General features: G+C 35.7%; 1 protein-coding gene and 1 pseudogene across 1 annotated transcript; both read right to left on the minus strand.

Annotated features, from left to right (window-relative positions):
* Positions 1-1,140: 1,140 nt before the first annotated feature.
* Positions 1,141-2,230, minus strand: LOC142634069 (germin-like protein subfamily 1 member 7). The gene is made up of 2 exons (XM_075808338.1): positions 2,040-2,230; positions 1,141-1,821 (listed from the first exon to the last, which is right to left on the minus strand). The coding sequence occupies exons 1-2, from the start codon at positions 2,164-2,166 to the stop codon at positions 1,280-1,282; spliced, it is 669 nt and encodes a 222-aa protein (XP_075664453.1). The 5' UTR covers positions 2,167-2,230; the 3' UTR covers positions 1,141-1,279.
* Positions 2,231-17,227: 14,997 nt separating this feature from the next.
* LOC142635321 (germin-like protein subfamily 1 member 13) lies at positions 17,228-20,540 on the minus strand (annotated as a pseudogene).
* Between the last annotated feature and the right edge of the window lie 450 nt (positions 20,541-20,990).

The raw sequence follows: 20,990 nt of genomic DNA on the forward strand, positions 1-20,990 counted from the left end.
TAAAAAAAAGTGCTTCACAATAAATTAAAAAACAAAATGGACAATTTACATTTTTTACCAAATATTATCCTTACAAATTTTTTTAAAGAGTTAACAAAATATAAAAATAACTATCAATAGTATTTAAATTATATATATAGGAATCATATTATGCGTCTTATTGTATATTTTTAAGTGTATTCATGCATATGCATGGGTTACAAGCTAGTTATATTAATGCATTAAGCACGAAAAAATAGATCAAACCAAGTACGAATAAAACAAATTATAACTTATATTTACATTATGTTTTCTATGCTAATCGAGTATTTAGTTAATAAATTAATTTTTTTATATTAATTAACTTTTTTGGAATTACTTTTTTCTAATATATTTTATCTTAATTCTTGCCCTCCAAACCAAAATCTATTTAACCGCTACCCTAACATGTATGTTAATATTTGATATAACTCAAATATACCTCTTACATCAACAATCATCAATTGATATGAAAACTCAATGAAAATTGAATTTAGTAGCAAATATTTTGGTTGCCATCATACGCAATATGTAAAGCTTTACCATTAAAGTCACAGTAGTCATGCATAGGTAGACCACCACAAAGAATTTTGTATATTTTTCCCATTAATTTCTACATAAAAATATAATTCTTTATTTTATGAGAATAAAAATAATAATTATATTTACCCTTTTAAGTATGACGTGTCTTTACCATGTATAATTCTTTTTACCCATGTTTCCTTAGTACGAATACCACACAAATGTCCATACTCATACTATTTCAAGACTATTCAAAAATATTTCTCAACGTCAAGAACCTTGTATTTCAACTAGCACATCCTAGTATTTCTAACAGAGGCATCTAAGACTTAAACTCCTTTTCTGCATTGTATCTAAAAAACAAAAAAACGCGTAACTTCAGCGTAACCTTTCGGAATAGTTTTTGGACATGGGTACTACCGAGCCCTCAACTTGGCTTGCCATTTTTTAAAATGGAAATAAAATTTTTGTCTACTATTAATAAAATATTGTTCGATTTATATATAATAGTACAAATAGTAGTGGCTTCAAACGTCTTGGATCCAAGGTGTGATCTAGATTTAGTCGTGCACAAATTGCACTGCCTTCCAAATGACACAATGATACACAAAAGCCATCATAAGGAACCATTTTATTTGATAATAATTATTCAAATGACATTACAATATGGAAAACCAAACAAACATAATCCAAACTTTATAGTGGTTCACCATCACTATTTCATAGATTTTTTAGAATTCTAGTTTGGCGCGAATGCTTTTTGAAGAAATTCAACTACATTCTTATCTAGTTGGAAGGCCTTGATGAGAACATCAGGATTGATGGGAGGAACGGATCCAAAGACCGCGTTTGCTATGGTGATCACCCCAGGATTTTGGCTGCTGAGACCAGCAAAGGCAAGAGCAGCGGTCTTCCCTATGTTGAATTGGAAGTGAATGAGACCAATTGGGAATACAAAGACATCTCCTTTGTTTAGAACTTTGGTGAAGAGTTTGTTTGGGTTGGATGTAACAAATCCAACTAAGAGAGTACCCTCAATGACTACCAAAAGCTCAGTGCCGCGAGGGTGAGTGTGAGGTGGATTCAGGCCATATGGTGCAAAGTCAAGGCGAGCCAAAGATATGCCTAGAGTGTTAAGACCTGCTAATTTATCAACATTCACAAGAGTGACATTTGATCCGACTTTGTTTCCGGTGTTTCTAGGAATATTAAGTCCGGAGAAGAAAAAATCATTTGCTGAGACCATTGCAGGGTCCTTGCAAAATTTTCCATTAACAAACACTACACATAGAAAGAATAGTTTGTTATCGTCACAAATAAGATAGTTTCTACAACAATAAACAGTAATATGCATGCCATGTAGGAATTAGGGGGGGGGGGGGGGGAATGCCTTCGGGCATAATTTCATTAATGTAAGAACTTATAATAAATTCGAAAAAACTAGATTGATAATACTACTACTACTACTACTAATAGTAATGAGACTCTTTTATACATACCTCCAGATTTGATGTCATTAATTGCGACGCAGAAGTCTTGCAAAGGACTAGGGTCATAGGCAGAAACAAAGGAGGATGCCAAGGCCAAAATGGCAAGAGTCACAAGGAAAGAAAAACCTTTCATCATATTTGAGGAGGTTATCTCTATCTTATATGGTATACTATTCTTTGTTGTGTGAGGGATGGGAAACATAGCAATATGGAAATGTCTATTTATAGAGAGTAGTGCGAGAAGCGGTCCATGTTTTTGCAAAACTTGGTAATTGTTCAATCCTTTTATCACATTTAATTTCATTTAATTAGGTGAACCAATTTTTTTAATCACTACTTGTGGTACAATTTAAAACCCAATCAAATGGGAGTATGGGACCTCTTCAATGGCATTGTGTAGGTCTAACGTTACTTTTACTTTGTCAAAAATCAATCAATAAAACAATAATTGCGCGGGACCTCTTCGACTTGGGATTGCAACATGTCCCAAGTAAACAACAGTAATTGTTACTGAAATGGGATTGCGTAGTTTTATACTTTTATATTTTAATGTTATGTTCTTGTTTTTCCTCCTCTTTGACCTTTTCTTCTTGACCTAATCTTAATTGGTGGGTACTAAAACTTCTTAATCTTAGGTGTAGTTAGATTTAATGGTTTTGTAGAATAAAATGACCAACAACTACCAGGTAGGTATATTCTTGCTCTTCCCTTTCTTTGTTGTCTCTATAAATGTAATGAATTGATAGCCCAAGCGCATAAGCATCATACACCAGTAATAAAGCCCACGACCCATAAATATAGGCCCTTGCGTGTGGCAAAATTAGCACCTGGAGTTGTATAAATTGGGGCCCATGAAATCCAAAACCCAAATACCCATTAATATAGCCCACTAAACATGGAGTCAACCAACTAAGTAGGCCAACCTAGGCCCACCAAAAATCCAATACTAGCCAGCCATAAACCCTTAAGTACTTCTTTCTTATTCTGTGGATCAAGCCACGTGTGAAGGAGTCATGCAATGCAACCCAGAAACCACTCCACAAAACCCTCTCCTAGACCCAACCGGAATCTCTACTTCAATTCTGAATGCTAGAAACCCCTCGGATAATTCCAGAAAGAGAATTAGAAAGGAAATTGAGAAATTTGGCAGGAATACAAAACAAAGGCTATGTTGTGGAGGCTTTGACAAAGGAAGCCAAAATTTTGTGGATATCAGTCCCCAGGAGTTTCTGACAATGCTCTCTACTCCGCTTATCCATGTTGATCCAAATGAAGGGTGTTGGGAAGCTGGCATGAGAATACTAAGCTGAAATTGTAGAGGGCTGGGCAATCACTTTGCAGTTCTACAATGTCAAAAAATGGTCTAGGAGTTTACCCTCTACTGTGTTTTTGATGGAGACTAAGCTGGACAGAGACAAAGGAGCTAGTGTTTTGAAGAAATGTGGTTTTTGGAAAGGATGGGAAGTTCCACGGGTGGGACTTAGTGGAGGTTTGCTGCTTGGATGGCTACTAGATCAGAAGCTCACTATCATGCATAGCTTAAAGCACCTAATTCACACAGACTTACTAGACCATAAAGATACTCCTCTCTCAATTACTTTTATTTATGGCCAGCCTGAACATTCTAAAAGGGTGCAAGTTTGGCTTAAACTCAAACAACTCAAACACATAGCAAGAACTAACTGGTTGTGTATAGTAGACTTTGATTAAATTCTATCTAAAGATGATAAATTTGCATTCTTAGATAGGAAAATCATTGGGGCTGATATCTTTCAACAAACTTTAAATGATTTGGGGTTGTGTGAACTTGAGGCCAAGGGCCAAAAATTTACCTAGATGAATAAAAGGGAGGATGAGACTTTTGTAATGGAAAGATTAGACAAGGCTTTTGCTTCAGTGGATTGGATTCACTCATACACACAATATGCCTTTCATAATCAACCTATTTTTAGATCTGATCATGGGTCTATTCTTTTAGATTTTGAAATACAACACCCCTTTAAGAGAAGACCCTTTAGATTTGAGAAAATGTGGACTACTCATGAGGGGTGTAAATTTGTAGTTCGGGAAGCTTGGAAGACAAACATACAAGGGTCGAGTTCTTTCAAATTATAGAACAAGATCCTCAATGTTGAGAAACTGTTCATTGAATGGAATAGGAAGGTGTTTGGAAAAATTGAAAAGGAAATTAAAGACAAACAGCTAGTGCTTCAAGCAGTGCAGGATTCAATTCAAACAATGAGAGATATTCTGAAGGAAAGAGAGCTCAGGAAAGATATTGAGAAATTAATGGCTAAAGAAGAAATTATGTGGGCTCAAAAATCTAGGAGTGACTGGATTGTTATGGGAGATAGGAGCACTAAGTACTTACAGACTATAATTAAACAAAGAAGGGCCAGAAATAGGATTCTACATCTTAAATGTGAGAATGGAAATCTAACTGATAACATTGATGAGATTGGGAGAATCCTAGTGGATCACTTTAGACATAGATTTACTGAAACAAATCCTAGCACTACCCCAACTATCCTTGAGGAATTAAGGTCCTTGCCTATCCCCAAACTAAACCAAAATCAGCAATTGCAGCTAGATTGTCCATTCACTGATGCTGAAATTGAGCTGGCTGTATTCCAACTAGGTTCTCATTAATCCCCTGGCCTTGATGGAATTCCAGCTTTCTTTTACCAAGAATACTAGAATATTGTCATCTAAGATATTCTTGACTCTGTTCATGCCTTTTTTTCATTTAGGTACACTTTTGAAATTTCTCAACAAAACCTTCATCACCCTTGTTCCCAAAATTTCTGTTCCTGAGGAAGTCTCACACTTTAGACCAATAAGTCTTTGCAATGTCACTTATAAGATCAGATCCAAAATAATGGTTTCTAGACTTAAACCTCTTATGGATAAGCTGATTTCTCCTTTCCAAAATGCTTTCATCCACGGGAGGAATATCACTGATAATATTTTACTAGCCCATGAAATCATTGATTCTATGAAGAAGAAAAAGGGCAGAAAAAAATGGTATGGAGCTCTAAAGATAGACATGTGTAAAGCCTATGACAGAGTAAGTTGGAATTTTCTTAAAACTGTGTTGATATCAATGAGTTTGAGGGAGTCTTGGGTTCAATGGATTATAGAGTGTGTGTCTTCAGTAGAATACTCCCTCCTGCTCAATGGAATCCCCACTCAATCCTTCACTCCAACCAGGGGAATTAGATAAGGGGGGATCCTATTTATCCTTACTTATTCTTAATGTGTACCAACATCCTATCTATTGCCCTCACACAAGCAGCAAATCAAAAGAAAACAAAGGGAATTAAGATTGGTAGGAATGGTATTTCTTTTGCTCACCTTTTCGATACAGATGATTTCTTCTTCTTCTTCCAAAATAACAAGGATTCCCTAAGGCATCTGAAAAGCATAATTCTTTAGTATTGCTCCCTGTCAGGACAATGTATTAATTTCATTAAGTCTGATCTCTTATGTTCTCCTAACATTCCTTCAGATGATCAAAAAGCTTTGGCTGAATCCTTACAGGTTAACCTTGTCAAAAATCCTAGTAAATACTTGGGGATTAAATTTCAAATTGAGAGATAGGAGGACAACTGATTTTCAGGACTTAGTTGACAGATTACAATCTAGACTTCAGGGTTGGAGTATCAATCTTTTATCTCGGGCACGGAGGGCAACCCTTTTCAAATCTGTACTTCAGTCTATGCCCCTTTATACTTTTGCCTGTTTCAGTGTGCCTGAATCTATATGCGATAAACTAGATGCTACAATTAGAAATTTCTAGTGGGGTCATGATTTTGGAACTAGGAAGCAGCATCTAGTGGGCTGGGACAAAATCTACAAAGCAAAGGAAAAGGGTGGTTTGGGGTTCAAGAAATTCAGTACCTTAAATCAGGCTATGCTAGCCAAGTAGTATTGGAGGATTCAAAATAGACCTGAATCTCTGCTAGCAAGAACCTATAGAGCTAACTACTTTCTTGGAAACTCTTTAAAGGATTACAAACCTAAACCTCACCATTCATGGACTTGGAGAAGTATTACCAAATCAAAATGTGCATATCTAGAGCAAGGTAGGTGGCTTGTGGGGACAGGGCAGCAAATACCGCTCACTCACCCTGACTGGTTTCAAACCTCAAAACAGAAATTAAGAGATCATAATCTTCTTAATGGTACAGTGGCAGATCTTATTGACTCAAATTCAAGATCTTAGAAGTGTGATTTAATTAAGAAAATATATCCTAATCCTACCAGTGCAGAGATTCTAGAATCTTCTATCACAAAAATTGTGGGCAATCCGGATAAGTTGGTGTGGAAACATTCAAGCTCAGGGGAGTATAGGGTTAATCAGGCTTGTTCTTTAATTCAACGAGACCAACCTGAGTCTGTCAATGAAGGGCTAAACAACTTTGGAACTTCTAAAGGTGTTTGGAAACTAATATGGAGGGTGAAACTGCCTACTAGGATTCGTACCTTCATTTGGAAAATTATGCATGAAAGTGTGCCTGTTTTTGCTACCCTCAACAGAAGAGGAATTCTAACCTCAACTAGATGTCTATTTTGTGATGCAGTGAAGGAGTCTAGCACTCATCTTTTTCTGAATTGTACCTTTGCTAGGGCTATCTGGCATGGCTTGAACCTTGGTATTAGAACTACAGATATGAACTACTCCTCTTTAAGGCAATGGCTCTTGAGCTATATCACTACAAACTCTGTCACAAGCCAAGCCAAGATGGAGTTATTGCAAGCTCTGTTCACTGTCCTCTGGATGTTATGGAACCATAGAAATATGGTTCTCCATAGCGGGAAGGATCCTAATCCACTTGAAGTAGTACTAACTTCTCAAACTCTTATTTGCAGTTACAGAAAGGCTTTCCACCAAATTTAGATACATAAGGAAAGCAAGAAATCCAAGTCTAGAACTCCTGTGTTCAATCAAGATTGGCAAACTCTTATCAAGGTGGCAGCTTACAAAAACAGGAGGACTAGAAGATGTGGCTATGTATTTGAAGCAAGGAACATGGAAGGTGCCCTGTTATGAGCTAGCAGTGGAAGACAAACTAAACACCTTGCAATTCAGTAGGCTTTGGTGGAAGCTTTGAACAAGGTAGTTGAGCTAGATCTTCATAAAGCAGCCATTATCAGAACTGATAAAAATCTGGTATACATGTGCAACAAGCTTAGAAGGCCTACATGGCAAGACCAAGCCTTAATTACAGATCTTCCCAACTTTCACAAGCAGAGCATGGTCACTCAATTTTATTTTGTATCTAGAGTAGTCATAGCTTAGGTTTTAGATATAGCTACTAATGCAGCTAGCTTTCTAGTGCACTGTATATAGCACTCTATGCCTAATATAGGCTAACTCTGTTTGTAGAACTTCCTTATAACTTTTGTTTAATGTTTGATCCTTTTATCAAAAAAAAAAAAAAAAAAAGGTCACGCAATGGGAAAAATTAGTAGGGGTGGATAGGAGGGTAAAAGAGTACAGCCAACTCTTAGAGTCAATATTAAAGGAGAAAGTGTGGAGCTTATGAAGGTGAGTAAAGGCTTTTCTTTGGATCTCCAAATTAGGTAATTTGGATTCACTATGACAGTGATTTCCTTGAAAGATCTTTTGAAAACTAATCAGGAACCAATTGAGTCTCATCTAAGAGCTCAAACATGGAGTATGTCTCTAACACCATTGTAATTTGGTGTTTCCACACTATATAATTGGTGTTGTCAAGCTTGATTGTCATCATGTTGGACATGTTTGACAAGAGCAAAAGTGGTTGATTCATCAAGTTCATTAATATAGTTGCAGGAGCCATTGAAGACGAACCTGTAGCACTCGAAGCCACCTTTGAAGAATTAATATTAGTACAGATCGTAGGCTTTGATACCATGATAAAAAAGCAAGGTTTGTGTGAAAATAAGAGTATGTGAGAGAGAGAGAGAGAGAGAGAGAGAGAGAGTTTGACCAAAAAGGCAATAACTCATTTGCTTCTCGTAGATCAAAATCATGGAGTTCTAATAATTTTGCATGCAATAATTAGACCTATAAGTAATAGAAAATAAAGATTTGTAATCTATTCACATGCATGTCCGAATGTTAAGAACATCAGATTTGTGATTGGTTGCACCCTCAGCTCGCTTGATTAAGTTGGGCCAAACAAGCATGAGAGCTCATGAGTGGAGGCTTTTATAGTGCGGGGAAGAGTATTTTAGAGGGGGAAGGCTTTTAATTGAGAGTTGACATTATTGCATTAATTTCTTGGGTGGTAGAAGTGGAGTTGAAATTCCCAATACTTCTTAAATCTAGCTAGTAGGGAGTCTAGGGACAAAAAATCATATCCCACATGTTTCTTATTGGCATTGCTAGTCAAAATGGACAAATGCCATTTTCGTGCAAAAAAAAAAAAAAAAAAAAAAAAAAACCTCATTTTCTAAATTAATTAGAGAAATGCCCCTCTTTTGAAACTTGATTGTCTCAAAATCGAGTTAAAGAGCCTATAGCGGTGTTTTGGAACTTGAGCTTAATGAAATCGAGTTATAGGTTAAAAAAAAAAAAAAACTTGCATGGAACTTCAGTTCATGAAGCTCGAGTTATAAAACGCCGTTATAAGTCTTTAAAACGTTGCTATAGACTCCTTAAAACGTCGTTATAGGCTCCTTAAAACGTCGCTATAGGACTCCAGAATTTTTATTTTACTTTTTTTTAAACTCGATTTTGAGAAAATAGAGTTTCAAAAGAGGAGCATTTCCCTAATTAATTTTGGGGCATTTGCCCATTTTTTTTGCACGAAATGGGCATTTGCCCATTTTCGCCTAGCATTGCTTTATTCTTGTTCTCAAATTAAAACTCCAAGTCTACTTTACAATGAATAAAACCTCACAAAAAAATTCACAATAGTGAGAGAGATATTCACAAAAGAGTAAGCAATGATTATTTCTTTGAAATGTGTTTTTCACCACAATTATCATTCCTATCCCCAAAATAACTCCCCTATACATTTAATTCACACAATTTTCGTTAAATTTACACAATTTTATACATTTAATATATTCAGCATACTCAATTTTTTGTTTGATTCTAGACAATCTGTACATCTAATGTTCACAATATTTCCATAGAATTTATACAATTCTTTATATTTAGCGTATCTAAACTATTTTAGAGTTAATATGCTACGATTATCATTGAATCAACCCCTTAAAAAAGTGAAATTTCACCAAAAATTAGAGGACCATTAATGCTTTGATAGTCGGATTAATTAAGTGCATAAAATTCCATCATTATTTTTAGTCTTGACCAATAGGCACATATGTGATTTATTTTAAATTAAATCTACATGGGACCAATGAAAATAAATGGTTCATAATCACACATGATCAGACTCAACCACATAAATATATATTAACTATTAAAACTTGATTTGATGATATCTTTTAATCAGGTAATCTGATTGAGGCCTGCGGCTTATTGTCTTGATCGTTATAACTTTAAGATTTATCATATATGGAGAAATTGGAACTAAAGTGGCCAAAATTACAGTTTTAGTATGAGGCATGAAATTACCATTTGTCCAATCAATGGCGTTAAATGTAGATACAAAAATGAGGTGTCTACAAGATTTTACAAAAAACATTAGATACTATATATATATATATATATATATATATATATATATATATATATATTACTCGTTTGAAATATATATTTATAGTCAACTTAAATTATGAAGTAGTTTAAGCATAACAATGATCATACTAACACATTAAACTTGAATTTTTTTTTTTTGAACCAAGAACGAATAGATCAAATTAGAACTTACATCTACATTATATTTTCAATGTTAATCGAGTATTTAGTTTAATAACTTAACATTTTATATATTAATTTTATCTTATATATTTTATCTTAATCTTGCCCCTGAACCAAAATCCCGATTCTATTACTATCTTAACATGTAAGTTAATATTCGATATAACTCAAGTGTACCTCTTACATCAACAATCATTAATTGATATGAAAACTCAATGAAAATTGAATTTATTAGCAATTACTTTGGTAGCCAGCATGCATAATACAAAAAGCTTTATCCATTAACATCACCATACCCATGTACTGGTAGACCACCACAGAGAGTTTTGTATATATTTTCCATTATTTTCTACATAAAAAATAAGGTAAAAAAAATAATTCTATTTAACTGCTTAAGTATGACGTTTCTTTACCGTGTATATTTCTTTTCCATAATTCCTTAGTATGAATACATCACAATTGTCAGTACTCATACTATTTCAAGAGTACTTAGAAATATTTTCTCAACGCCAAGGCCCTTATATCTCAACTAGCACATCCTAGCATTTCCAACGGAGACATCAAAGATTCAAATCCCTCGTCCACATTGTAACTAAAAAAGAACTTCATCGATACTTTTAGGAGTGGTTTTTGGACATTAAAAAAAAGGGGCTATCGAGCCATCAACTTGGCTTACCATTTTTTTAAAATGAAAATAAAAATTGTTTCTATGCTTAATACAATATATACAATATTGTTCGGTTTATATATAATAGTACAAATACTTGTGGTTTCAAACATCATGGATCCAAGGTGTAATCAAGATGTAGTCAGGCACTAATTTTGCCTTGCAAATGGCACCATGATACCTTTTTCTTTTTTTTTTTGATACCAAAAGAAAACATTTCATTAAAAGACATAAAACTAGTACACAATAAGGACATCAGGCAGTAACATAGTTAGGATTTAGCTTACACCTATGAACAGGGAAACAAGTGGTGATATAGGCTAAATCAGGAAAAAATTCACCATGTAATAACTTCTCATCCTAAATCAGATACATGGCCAATTACATATCTAGGAACAAAATGGAAATCAATGTGCAATCCTTGATTTTGAAGATGGGTAATATCTGCAAACAAGGTCTTCTGCTGCCAACTTGGTTGTCTATAATTTTTGCAAACCTATGTGAGATCTTTACAACAATTCAAAACAAGCAATCTGTTATAACGTAGCTCCATGGCCTTTAACATTGATTCTCCGACAGCATCCTGAAGAGCAAGGCAATAGGTCTTCCTATCACAATTAGCACCACCTTTGAATAAGCTTCTTCCTTCCATTGTTGTTGCCTTAAACGCATAGTCACTCCTTTTGGTTCTCCTATTGATAGAAGCTACTACCTTAATGATAAGCTGCCAATCTTGGTTTGTGAATTGCTATTGAGTTTGTTGTCTCCAACTCAACCTCTGACTTTGGTTGTTGTTAAAAGCTTCCTAAGACTTGCATAAGAGAGATTGGGAGGTTAGAAGAACTTCCATTGGATTAGGATCCTTCCCTTGAAGAAGAACCAAATTTCTATGGTTCCAAATAGACCATAGGGTTGTGAATAAAGATTGCAAAATTCGCATTCTAGAAGGATCACTAGGATCATTTTGTCTAACACAAAACTCCACCCATTGTTGGATTGACAAGTTGAAGGAATCAGAAGTTCTTATCTCCAAATTTGATCCATGCCACACAGCTCAAGCAAAGTGACATTTCAAGAAAAGGTGGTTAAGAGATTCCTCCTCCTCATTACATAAGAGACATTTGCTTGACACATGACTTTGTTGACTAGAACCTCAAAGACTGGCAAATTACCATGAAGTAATTTCCAAATGAAATTGAGGACTTTGAGGGGAAGTTTAACTTTCCAAATTCTTTCCCAGACCCCCTTTCCAAATCCAAAATATCTGTGATTCTGTGTGGAGTTGGGGTATTGATCTTGGAGAAGCAATTGGTATGCTTCTTTATCCATATAATCATAGTTTTGAAACCCGGATTGGACCGTACGGTCCGACCGAAAAAACAGCGAACCTCTTAGTTTTGCGGTTTTTTTAGCATCAAGAACCGCTCTATGGGAAAAAAGCAGGGACCCGTGCGAATTTTTTTGAGGGTCAGACGATTTCTTTTTGTTTCAACTTTTCCGGTGAATTTTGGCCAATACACCGATATGAAGTTATGATCAGATCTAGAAGAAATGAAAGAACACAAAGAAGAACAAAGATCGGAAGGAGATCTGATAATTTCAGATCTTGAACAAAGGGATTTATAAGGGGGAAAAAAAAAAGAACTAGAGAAGAAGAAGACAGGTTCCTCAAAAAAAAAAAAAAAAGAAGAAGAAGAGCACTGATCACACCTTTGTCTTCTGATGCCGCTTCTTCTTCTTCTTTTTTTCTTCTTCTCTTTCTTTTTTCCGTTGATGGTGATCGCTCTACAAATTAATTATGACGTCATCACGGTTCGACCTCGGTCTGACCTTAAAAACCTTGAACCTCTTTCTTTTACGGTTCATTGAACAGTCCGGGTTTGAAAACCTTACATATAATCTCCTGAGGTTGAATGCTTCCAAATGAGCTTGTCAGCCATATTAGGTAGTCTAGATATATGTAGAAGCAGAATTTTCTTAGCTGACTATGGGTGATAAATCTTCCTAATTAAATCCACCTTCCATGACTTAGCCTCTTGATCAATAAGGTCAGCAACTGAACCATTGGACAAATTATTTTCCCCAAGAATAAAATTAGGAGCTTGAAACTAATCTGGATATGATAGTGGAATTTGATGCCCACTTCCAATAAGCCATCTGCCTTGCTGTAAGGCAGGATTTTGAGCAACCACAATATTCTTCCAAATCCAAGAGTGGTTTGGTTTAGGTTTATATTCTCTTAAGGAAGTGGCTGAACAATATTTTTGAAAGGTTCTAACTAGAAGAGATTTGGGATTATGTTGGATTCTTCAGCACTATTTTGCAATCATAGCTTGATTGACAAGACTGAATTTTTTCAACCTAAGCCCTCCCCTGCATTTAGGTTGGCAGATCTTATCCCAGTTAATAAGATGAAGCTTCATATCACCTAGATCATGACCCCACCAGAAAGCCCTAGTAATAGCATCAAGTTTGTTACAAATAGTTTCAGGAATTCTAAGACAAGAAATGGAGTACAAAGGCATGGCTTGAAGAACAAAAGCAATTAAGGCAGCTCTACTAGCTTGAGATAAGAGTTTGGCTTTCCAACCTTGAAGTTTGCCTTGAATTCTATCAATAATATCTTGAAAATCCTCTACCTTTTTTCCCCTAAGCTTGAAGCTGATTCCTAGGTATTTGGTTGGATGTTGTACAAGATTGACTTGGAGTGAGGAGGCAGTAGCTTCCTAGATCTCTTAAGGGGTGTTTGGAGAGCAAAAGAGGTCAGATTTGTTAAAGTTTATTGCTTGTCCAGACAAGGAACAATACCACAAGATAGTCCTCCTAAGGTTGGATAGAGATTTTTTGTCAATTTGGAAAAAGAACAAGGAATCATCAGCAAATAAAAGGTGTGTAAATGAGAGTCTATTACTACCCACACGAATTCCTTTAATGTTCCCAAGATTTTCCTCCCTTAAGAGAGCAAGAGAGAGAATATTGCACAAAAAAGGAATAGGTAAGGTGAAAGAGGGTCACCTTGCCTAAGACCTCTAGAAGGGTTGAAGAATTGAGAGGGACCCCCATTAATCAATAAAGCATATTGTACTGTGGTAACACACTCCCTAATCCACTTGATCCAACAATCACTAAAGTTCATGGAGATAGGCACAACCTCAAGAAATTTCCAATTGACCCTATCATAAGCCTTGGACATATCAATCTTCAAGGAGCCATATCCTTTCTTCTTGCCTTTCTTCTTTTTCAGTGTGTCATAGATCTCATGTGCAAGCAAGATATTATCAGTAATTATCCTACCCTTTATAAAGGCATTCTAATATGGAGTTATAAGTTGATCCATCAAAGGTTTGAGTCTAGAGACAAGGATTTTGGATATGATCTTGTAAGTAATATTGCAGAGGCTAATAGGTTTGAATTGAGAAGCTCCTCAATGTGAAAGGTCTTAGGGATAAGGGTGATGAAGGTTTGATTAAGGGACTTAAGTAAGGTACCCGAGTAAAAGAAGGCATGCACACAGTTAAAAATGTCTTGCTTAACAACACTCCAAAATTCTTGATAGAATAAGGTTGGTAATCCATCAGGGCCAGGAGCCTTGTTTGACCCTAACTGAAAAACAAGCTTCTTCAATCTCAACATTTGTCACTTGACTATCAAGGTGTTGTTTTTGGAATTGGTCTAGTTTTGGTATTGAGAAAGCTTCTAATTCCCTTAAAATAATGTGCACATCCTTTGAATCATATTCATAGAATTGGGATTTGAAATGATCCACCAAGAGATCCTCAATATCATTTAAATCTTCTACTTGTTGACCATTAGAGTTCTTTAACATTGTTATTCTAGTTTTGGCTCTTCTCTGTTTCACTAAGGTCTTAAAATACTTAGTGTTCCTATCACCTTAAATGATCCATTTACTCCAAGCCTTTTGTGACCACATAAGTTCTTCCTTAATCATGAGACTTTCAATCTCTTCTCTTAAATTTTTTTCAATCCTAATATCCTCAATAGAAAAGATTGCATTCTGGATTTCTTGTAATTGCTTTTGTTTTTCTTTTAATTCCTTATCCACCCTTCCAAAAGTATTCCTATTCCAATTAAGGAACTGCCTCCTAACATTCTTGATTTTGTGTTGCAGTACATAAGCCCTTAACCCCTGTGATTGAGAAGACCATGCATGTTGTGTCACAGTTTTACAATCAGCATGAGTGAGCCACATTTTCTCAAACCTAAAAGGTCTCTTCCTAAAAGGTTGTCTTAGATCAAAATATAATAAATGGCCCCATGATCAAATCTTAAAATAGGTTGGTTTTGCAAGTCATAGTAAGGATAATTATTAATCTAGTCAACAGAAGCATGAGCCCTATCCAACCTTTCCATAACAAAGGTATCATCTTCATGCCTATTCATCCAACTGTACTTCTGGCCTTTAACTTCTAACTCACAAAGCTCCAAATCAAATAAGGTTTGTTGGAGTAATTCAGCACCCATAATCTTTTTATGTTTAAACCCAAACTTTTCATTTTGAGAGAGGATTTGATTAAAATCCCCAATTCACAGCCAGTTCTTATGAGCAGTTCACTTATAGCTTTTAAATCTGCCCAAACTAAATCTCTCTTAGACTGAATTGGATGTCCATAAATAAAGGAAATAGATAGTGGGTTAACTCTGTTATCAAGGAGATTTGCATGGATCAAGTTTTTGGAGTTGTATTGAATGCTTAGCTTAAATGGTGATAACCAATCCCAGCAGAAGTCCCCCATTAAGGCCTTCTCTAGGAACTTCCCAACCTTCCATAAAGCCACATTTCTCCAAAAGAAGTCTGCCCTTGTCCTTATTCAGCCGTGTCTCCATCAAAAACATGACATCTGGTTTGCTTACTTGGGCCTTTTTTTGGCATTGCAAAATTGCAGAGGAGTACCCATCCCTCTACAATTCCAGCTTAGTATCTTCATAGTTGCTAAGGAAGCTGTTAAAGGCCAACTTCCCAAAGCCTTGAACTAGTACTGGATTCTGCCTCAAAATAAATCGTATGATCTAAGTCTTCTTCCTCATGTGTCATCTCCTTGTCAAACACAGCACAAAAATTTTCTGCTTGATGTTTCTTCCAATTTTGCCTATTTCCTTTCTAAGTCTCTTTCTAGAACAGGATTTTGAAGCCTCCATTTCATCCAAACTAGGTCTAGACTCATTGCACCAAAGGTTAGTAGTTTGAACAGTGGGGTTGGGTGTGAAGTGGGAGGTCCTGGACCCAGAGTCAATTGTTCAAATAGGCCCAAATCTCTAGCATTGGGCCCTAAGTCAATGGGAAATTCACTGCCCAAATTCCTTTCTTGTAGGCCTCTCTATGTCTCTCCTTGGTCAGAATTTCTTATTTGTGTTTCCATCAGCCCAAACCCATTAATTGAATTCCCCAATTCAAATCTAATCCTCCTTCTATCTACCCGTTGCACTAGATTTTCAATGAATGAGTTAGGGACTCAGGAATACATCCTTCATCCCAATTATGGCTCTACATGACCTCTAGACGTGTCTCATTTAGTCTATCTAGGTTGAACATGATTGCTGTAGTATCAATACCTGTTTCTAAATCCACAAATTATGGGTTAAAGTTCTTTCCATTAGTAATGAAAGGACCATTGCCCTCTATCCAGGTCCATTGTAAATTAGAATTTGGAGGTGGTTGTCAGGATGTACTGTTTAAGATGGGTGGTGTGTTGGTCTCAACAAGGGTATTAAGATTACCCAGAAAATCATTTAACTGCTCTTGGTTGGATTCCATCGTGGCAGGGGAGTTAACAGGGGTTTAGGGTACAGTGGGTGGTTTAATAGGCATGTTCAGAGAGGGTTGGCTATTTTGATCTGTGATGTTAAGATTCAAAATGTTAATAACTGTTTGAATGAGAAGTGGGGTTGGCTTAGTTCGGGTTAGCTGGTAAATTGGTTGCATGTTGGAAATGAGATGTGCTAGGTGTGCTAGGATCAGGGTATGCATGAAAGGAATGAGGATTATAAGCGTGATGAGGGTTATGGGTTACCTATCCAAAACGGATTTGAGTAGTCCATCTTCTCCGATGGTTATGAAAAGCATGAAGTTCATTTGTGAATTGAGGTTGAACCCTATCAAACCTGTACTGGACTTGATAAAGTTCTTGTATTCAAATCCTCTGTCTAAACAACATTACCTCCACATTATCTAAACTGTGAGAGGAATGTCCCCTTGTGTGCTTGATTACCCCACACCTCGTACATAGCTTGTGAAGGCGCTCATAATGACACTGAATCCAGACCTTTGATCCATCATCCAAACGGAGCATGAACCTAGCAATCAATGGTAGCCACAGATCAATACGAACCTTGATCCTCATGAATCTAATATTCTTAGGAAGAGTATCCTCCCAATCCACGCATTCCACTATGCCCATCATCTGCCCCATTCTCTCCACTAATTTAAGGTATTGGTACTCTAAAGGTAAACCATGGAACTAAACCCATATGGAGATGAAATTAATTTGCAAACTTCCCAAAATCAGATTAGGTCTCCATCGTTCTACCACCAAGAGAGCACCATCTACAGCCCTAAGGTGCTTCATGGTAGATGTGGTGGAGATCTTCCAGAAACTCAAAATGCAAAATGTAGAAATAAGAATCCCTGCCTATAACAGTCACAATTCCTCTGATCTGCCATGCATGGTTGATAAGGTGTTGTAATCAATGGACTCAGAATTTCCTATAGTCCATTATGAACCCAATGGCACAAAAATTCCAAAATTCCCTTTGACTTGCAACATCCTCTGCATCAAGTATAACCAGCGGACCAGGCCTTGCAAAAGGCACCTCATCTTTATCATTTGAGAGTAGATCAGACTTCATTTCTTCTTCAAACAGATCAGAATTAAAATTGGAATCACTACTGTCAGTCCATCCATACTCTCTGGCGTTGATGTTGATATCCATTGGAGAATAGTCATAAGAAGAGCTAAAGGGAAACTGAAGACATGCACAGACTTAAGACAACAGGGAACAAGTTACATGCATAGCCACAAGACAGTTGATGGTCATAGAACAAAAACTGGGACCCAAAAGGAAACAATAAGAGAAAGAGAGGAATTTTGGATGGAAGCAAAAAAGGTGTAATGTGGAGCACAAGTGGCCCAAGTATTCACCAGGCACAGGCTACTTGGGGACCACACAGATACGTAAAAGAAAGAAGGATTTTGGGAAGGAGTAAACAAGTACAAAAAGTCATATAGTGATATGAAAGAGAAGTAGAGTTTGTTTATAATTGGAAAAGTTAGAAGGAAATGGGGGTTGATTCAGAATAAGGAAGACACGAAACTAGCATGCACGAATATAGGATTTCGGGTTGAATGATGATGCAATAGGTAATGAAAAAGCAAAAACATGCAATAACAATGACAAGACGCCTAAACCTAACACTTCAGAATAGAGGAAAAGAGGTGGAAAGGATTAAAGTCCACTGATGATGAAACAACGCTGGCGGAGTCACTACAGAGAAAGCTCTATTTATGATAACTGAATGTCTTTTAACTGAGTGTCACTTTACACCATGATACTTAAAAGCCATCAAAAGAAACTACTTTATTTGATAATTATTATTTAAATGACATTACATTAAGGAAAACAAAACAAACTTTATTCAAACCACATAGTGGTTCACCATCCTTATTACATTATTTTTCAGAATTCTAATTTGGTGTTAGGATGTGTGCTCTTAAATCCTATTGTATGATACTATGTATAACATTATGTATGACTTAATGTAATGATTAATAAAGTTATTTTATTTTTATCTAAAATAATGGTAACATGAATATTGGGACATTATCATATAGTCCATGAGATACATAGTATATGATTTATGTGATTTAGTCACAGAAGATATAAATTACAAGTTCTTTATAAATTCAGAATTTATAGTTCGTAGTCGGTGATGAAATTGGGCATTTCATCTGCAAAGACTATAACGTATCAACTAAGATGATTTGTCTTGATCATGGAAGTGGGGACTTCTAGTTGATATATTGATATGTTTTAAAAGTTAAGACATATTGAACTGGACCGCTGTGAGATTTATTATTCTCCTAACGACTGTCAAATGAATAATAAATCTCACGACTTCTATTTGCATGAACTCTTAATCCTGAGAGAATAATAGACCTGATCATAAAGTATTGGTTGCGTTGATATATCAGGAGTGAGATCTAAAGTAACGGTCAAAACCTCAGTATGTTGGGTAGCTGCACTTAATGTTGATGGAACATATATTCTCAAGATGGAATTCATAATCTTTTAACGAAAATATAAAGTATTCCCTTGAGATAAGTTTAATGGGTTCACTTATTCAGAGAGTTAGGCCTAACCACTTTGGTAAGAAATTACTAAAGTGTGTGTATATATATATATATATATATATATATGAAATCCAATTTCATAAATATATAATGAATAACTTTAAAGGATTAAACCAGGTATTCAAAAATAAGATGTAGTAATTTACAAAGTGGCAGTCTACGTTTATGACTTTGTATTACTACGAATATTTTATGAAGAGGTTGCGTGTATAATAAAGTCTTGAAATATAATTTCTTAATAAAGCCTAGAGTGCAATTATATTTATATAGTAGTACTAAATATAATTAATGGTAACTTTGGACTTGTCAAGAGTTGAAGGAAAATCCCAAGACCCATTGAAGCTAGTGTCTTATTGGTCCCTTTTGGTCCCATTCCAAGCCACACACTAAAGCCCAATTTGAAATATCCAATAGGCCAGCCCAATTAGATAATCAATTAGTTATAAAGGGAGAAATATACAGAATTTTTATTAGTGATATAAGAAACGGTGTGTATGTGAGAGTGAGACACACTTTTCATTCACCCTTTAAAAACTAATTGAGAGACCACACATCTTGGGCGTAAAGTGGAATTAGAGTGAAGATTAAAAGTGTTCCCAAGTGTTTCTAATCTTTATTTTAAATTTCTTCATACCAAGGTACGCTATCTTGTTCTTAAATTCTGAAATTTACATAGTGCACGTTATCAATCATAAATGAAATAAATCCTTACTTGTTGCTTCTGCTATGTGTTTTGTATTAGATACAAAACCAGTTTTTTCCAACATTTGGTGCAAATGCCTTTTGAAGATATTCAACTACTCCCTTGTCTAGTTGGAAGGCCTTGATGAGCACATCAGGATTGATGGGTGGATTAGATCCAAAGACCGCGTTCGCTATGGTGATCAACCCAGGATTTTGGCTATTGAAACTAGCAAAGGCAAGTGCAGCAGTCTCCCCTATATTGATTTGGGAGTGAATAAGACCAATTGAGAATACAAAGACATCACCCTTTTTAGAACTTTGGTGAAAAGTTTGTTTGGGTCAAATGTGACAAAACCAGCTAACAGAGTACCCTCAATGACTACCAAAAGCTTAGTGCCGTGAGGGTGAGTGTGAGAAGGATTCAGGCCATATGGTGCATAGTTAATGCAATCGAAAGATATGCCTAGAGTGCTGAGACCGCTAAGGTATCGACGTTCACAAGAGTGACATTTGATCCGTCTTTGTTTCTAGTGTTTTCGAGAATATTGAGTCCAGAGAAGAAAAAATCATTCACTATGACTTGTGCTGAGTCCTTGAAAAAAATTTCATTCACAAATACTACTCAAAGAAAAGTTTGTTATTGTCACAAATAAGACATTTTTGTAACAATGTAGAGTTACATGTCATGCAGGGAAAAAAAACTGTAGGGCATAATTTCATTAATGTGAAAACTTATAGTAAATTCAAAAGAACTTGATTGATTCAGCAAAAAAAAAAAAAAAAAAAAAAGAACTTGATTGATAATACTACTACTGCTAATAATAATGAGAGTATCTTGTATACATACCACCAGATTTGATGTTGTTAATTGCGATGCAGAAGTCTCGCAAAAGACTAGGGTCATAGGCAGAAGCCAAGGAGGATGCCAAGGCCAAAATAGCCATAGTCACAAGGAAAGAAACACCTTTCCTCATAGTTGAGGAGGTTATCTCTATCTTATATGGTATACTATTCTTGCTTGAGTGAGGGATGAGAAACATAGCAATATGGAAATGTCTATATATAGAGAGGAGAGTGAGAGAGGCGGCCTATGTTTTTTCAAAAACTTGGTAATTGTAAACCTATTTTCTTTAACCACTACTTGTCGCACAATTTTAAAACCCAATCAATCAAGTGGGAACCTTTCAACTTGAGATTGCAACATAACCCAAGTGACCAACAATAATCGTTACTGAAATGGCATTATGTAGTTTTCCAAGTGACCAACAATAATCTTGAGTCTTCCACAATTTTGAACCTGGTCTGTCTTGATCAAATATAATCTGATGCAAATCTATTTATACAAACTAAGTTCTAAAATGTTACATTTGTATATTGTTGTCAATCTAAAAATATGGACTTTACACTTTTGACTTAATATAGCT

This window comes from Castanea sativa, chromosome 5 (genome assembly GCF_040712315.1).
Source record: "Castanea sativa cultivar Marrone di Chiusa Pesio chromosome 5, ASM4071231v1".
Lineage (NCBI taxonomy): Eukaryota > Viridiplantae > Streptophyta > Magnoliopsida > Fagales > Fagaceae > Castanea > Castanea sativa.

What these genes read in the sequence shown, in the direction of transcription:
- LOC142634069 (XM_075808338.1), bottom strand. Translation starts at nt 2,166, where the DNA reads ATGATGAAAGGTTTTTCTTTCCTTGTGACTCTTGCCATTTTGGCCTTG. An exon ending in TAATGACATCAAATCTGGAG is followed by an intron (nt 1,822 to 2,039) that starts GTATGTATAAAA and finishes TTCTATGTGTAG; the next exon opens with TGTTTGTTAATGGAAAATTT.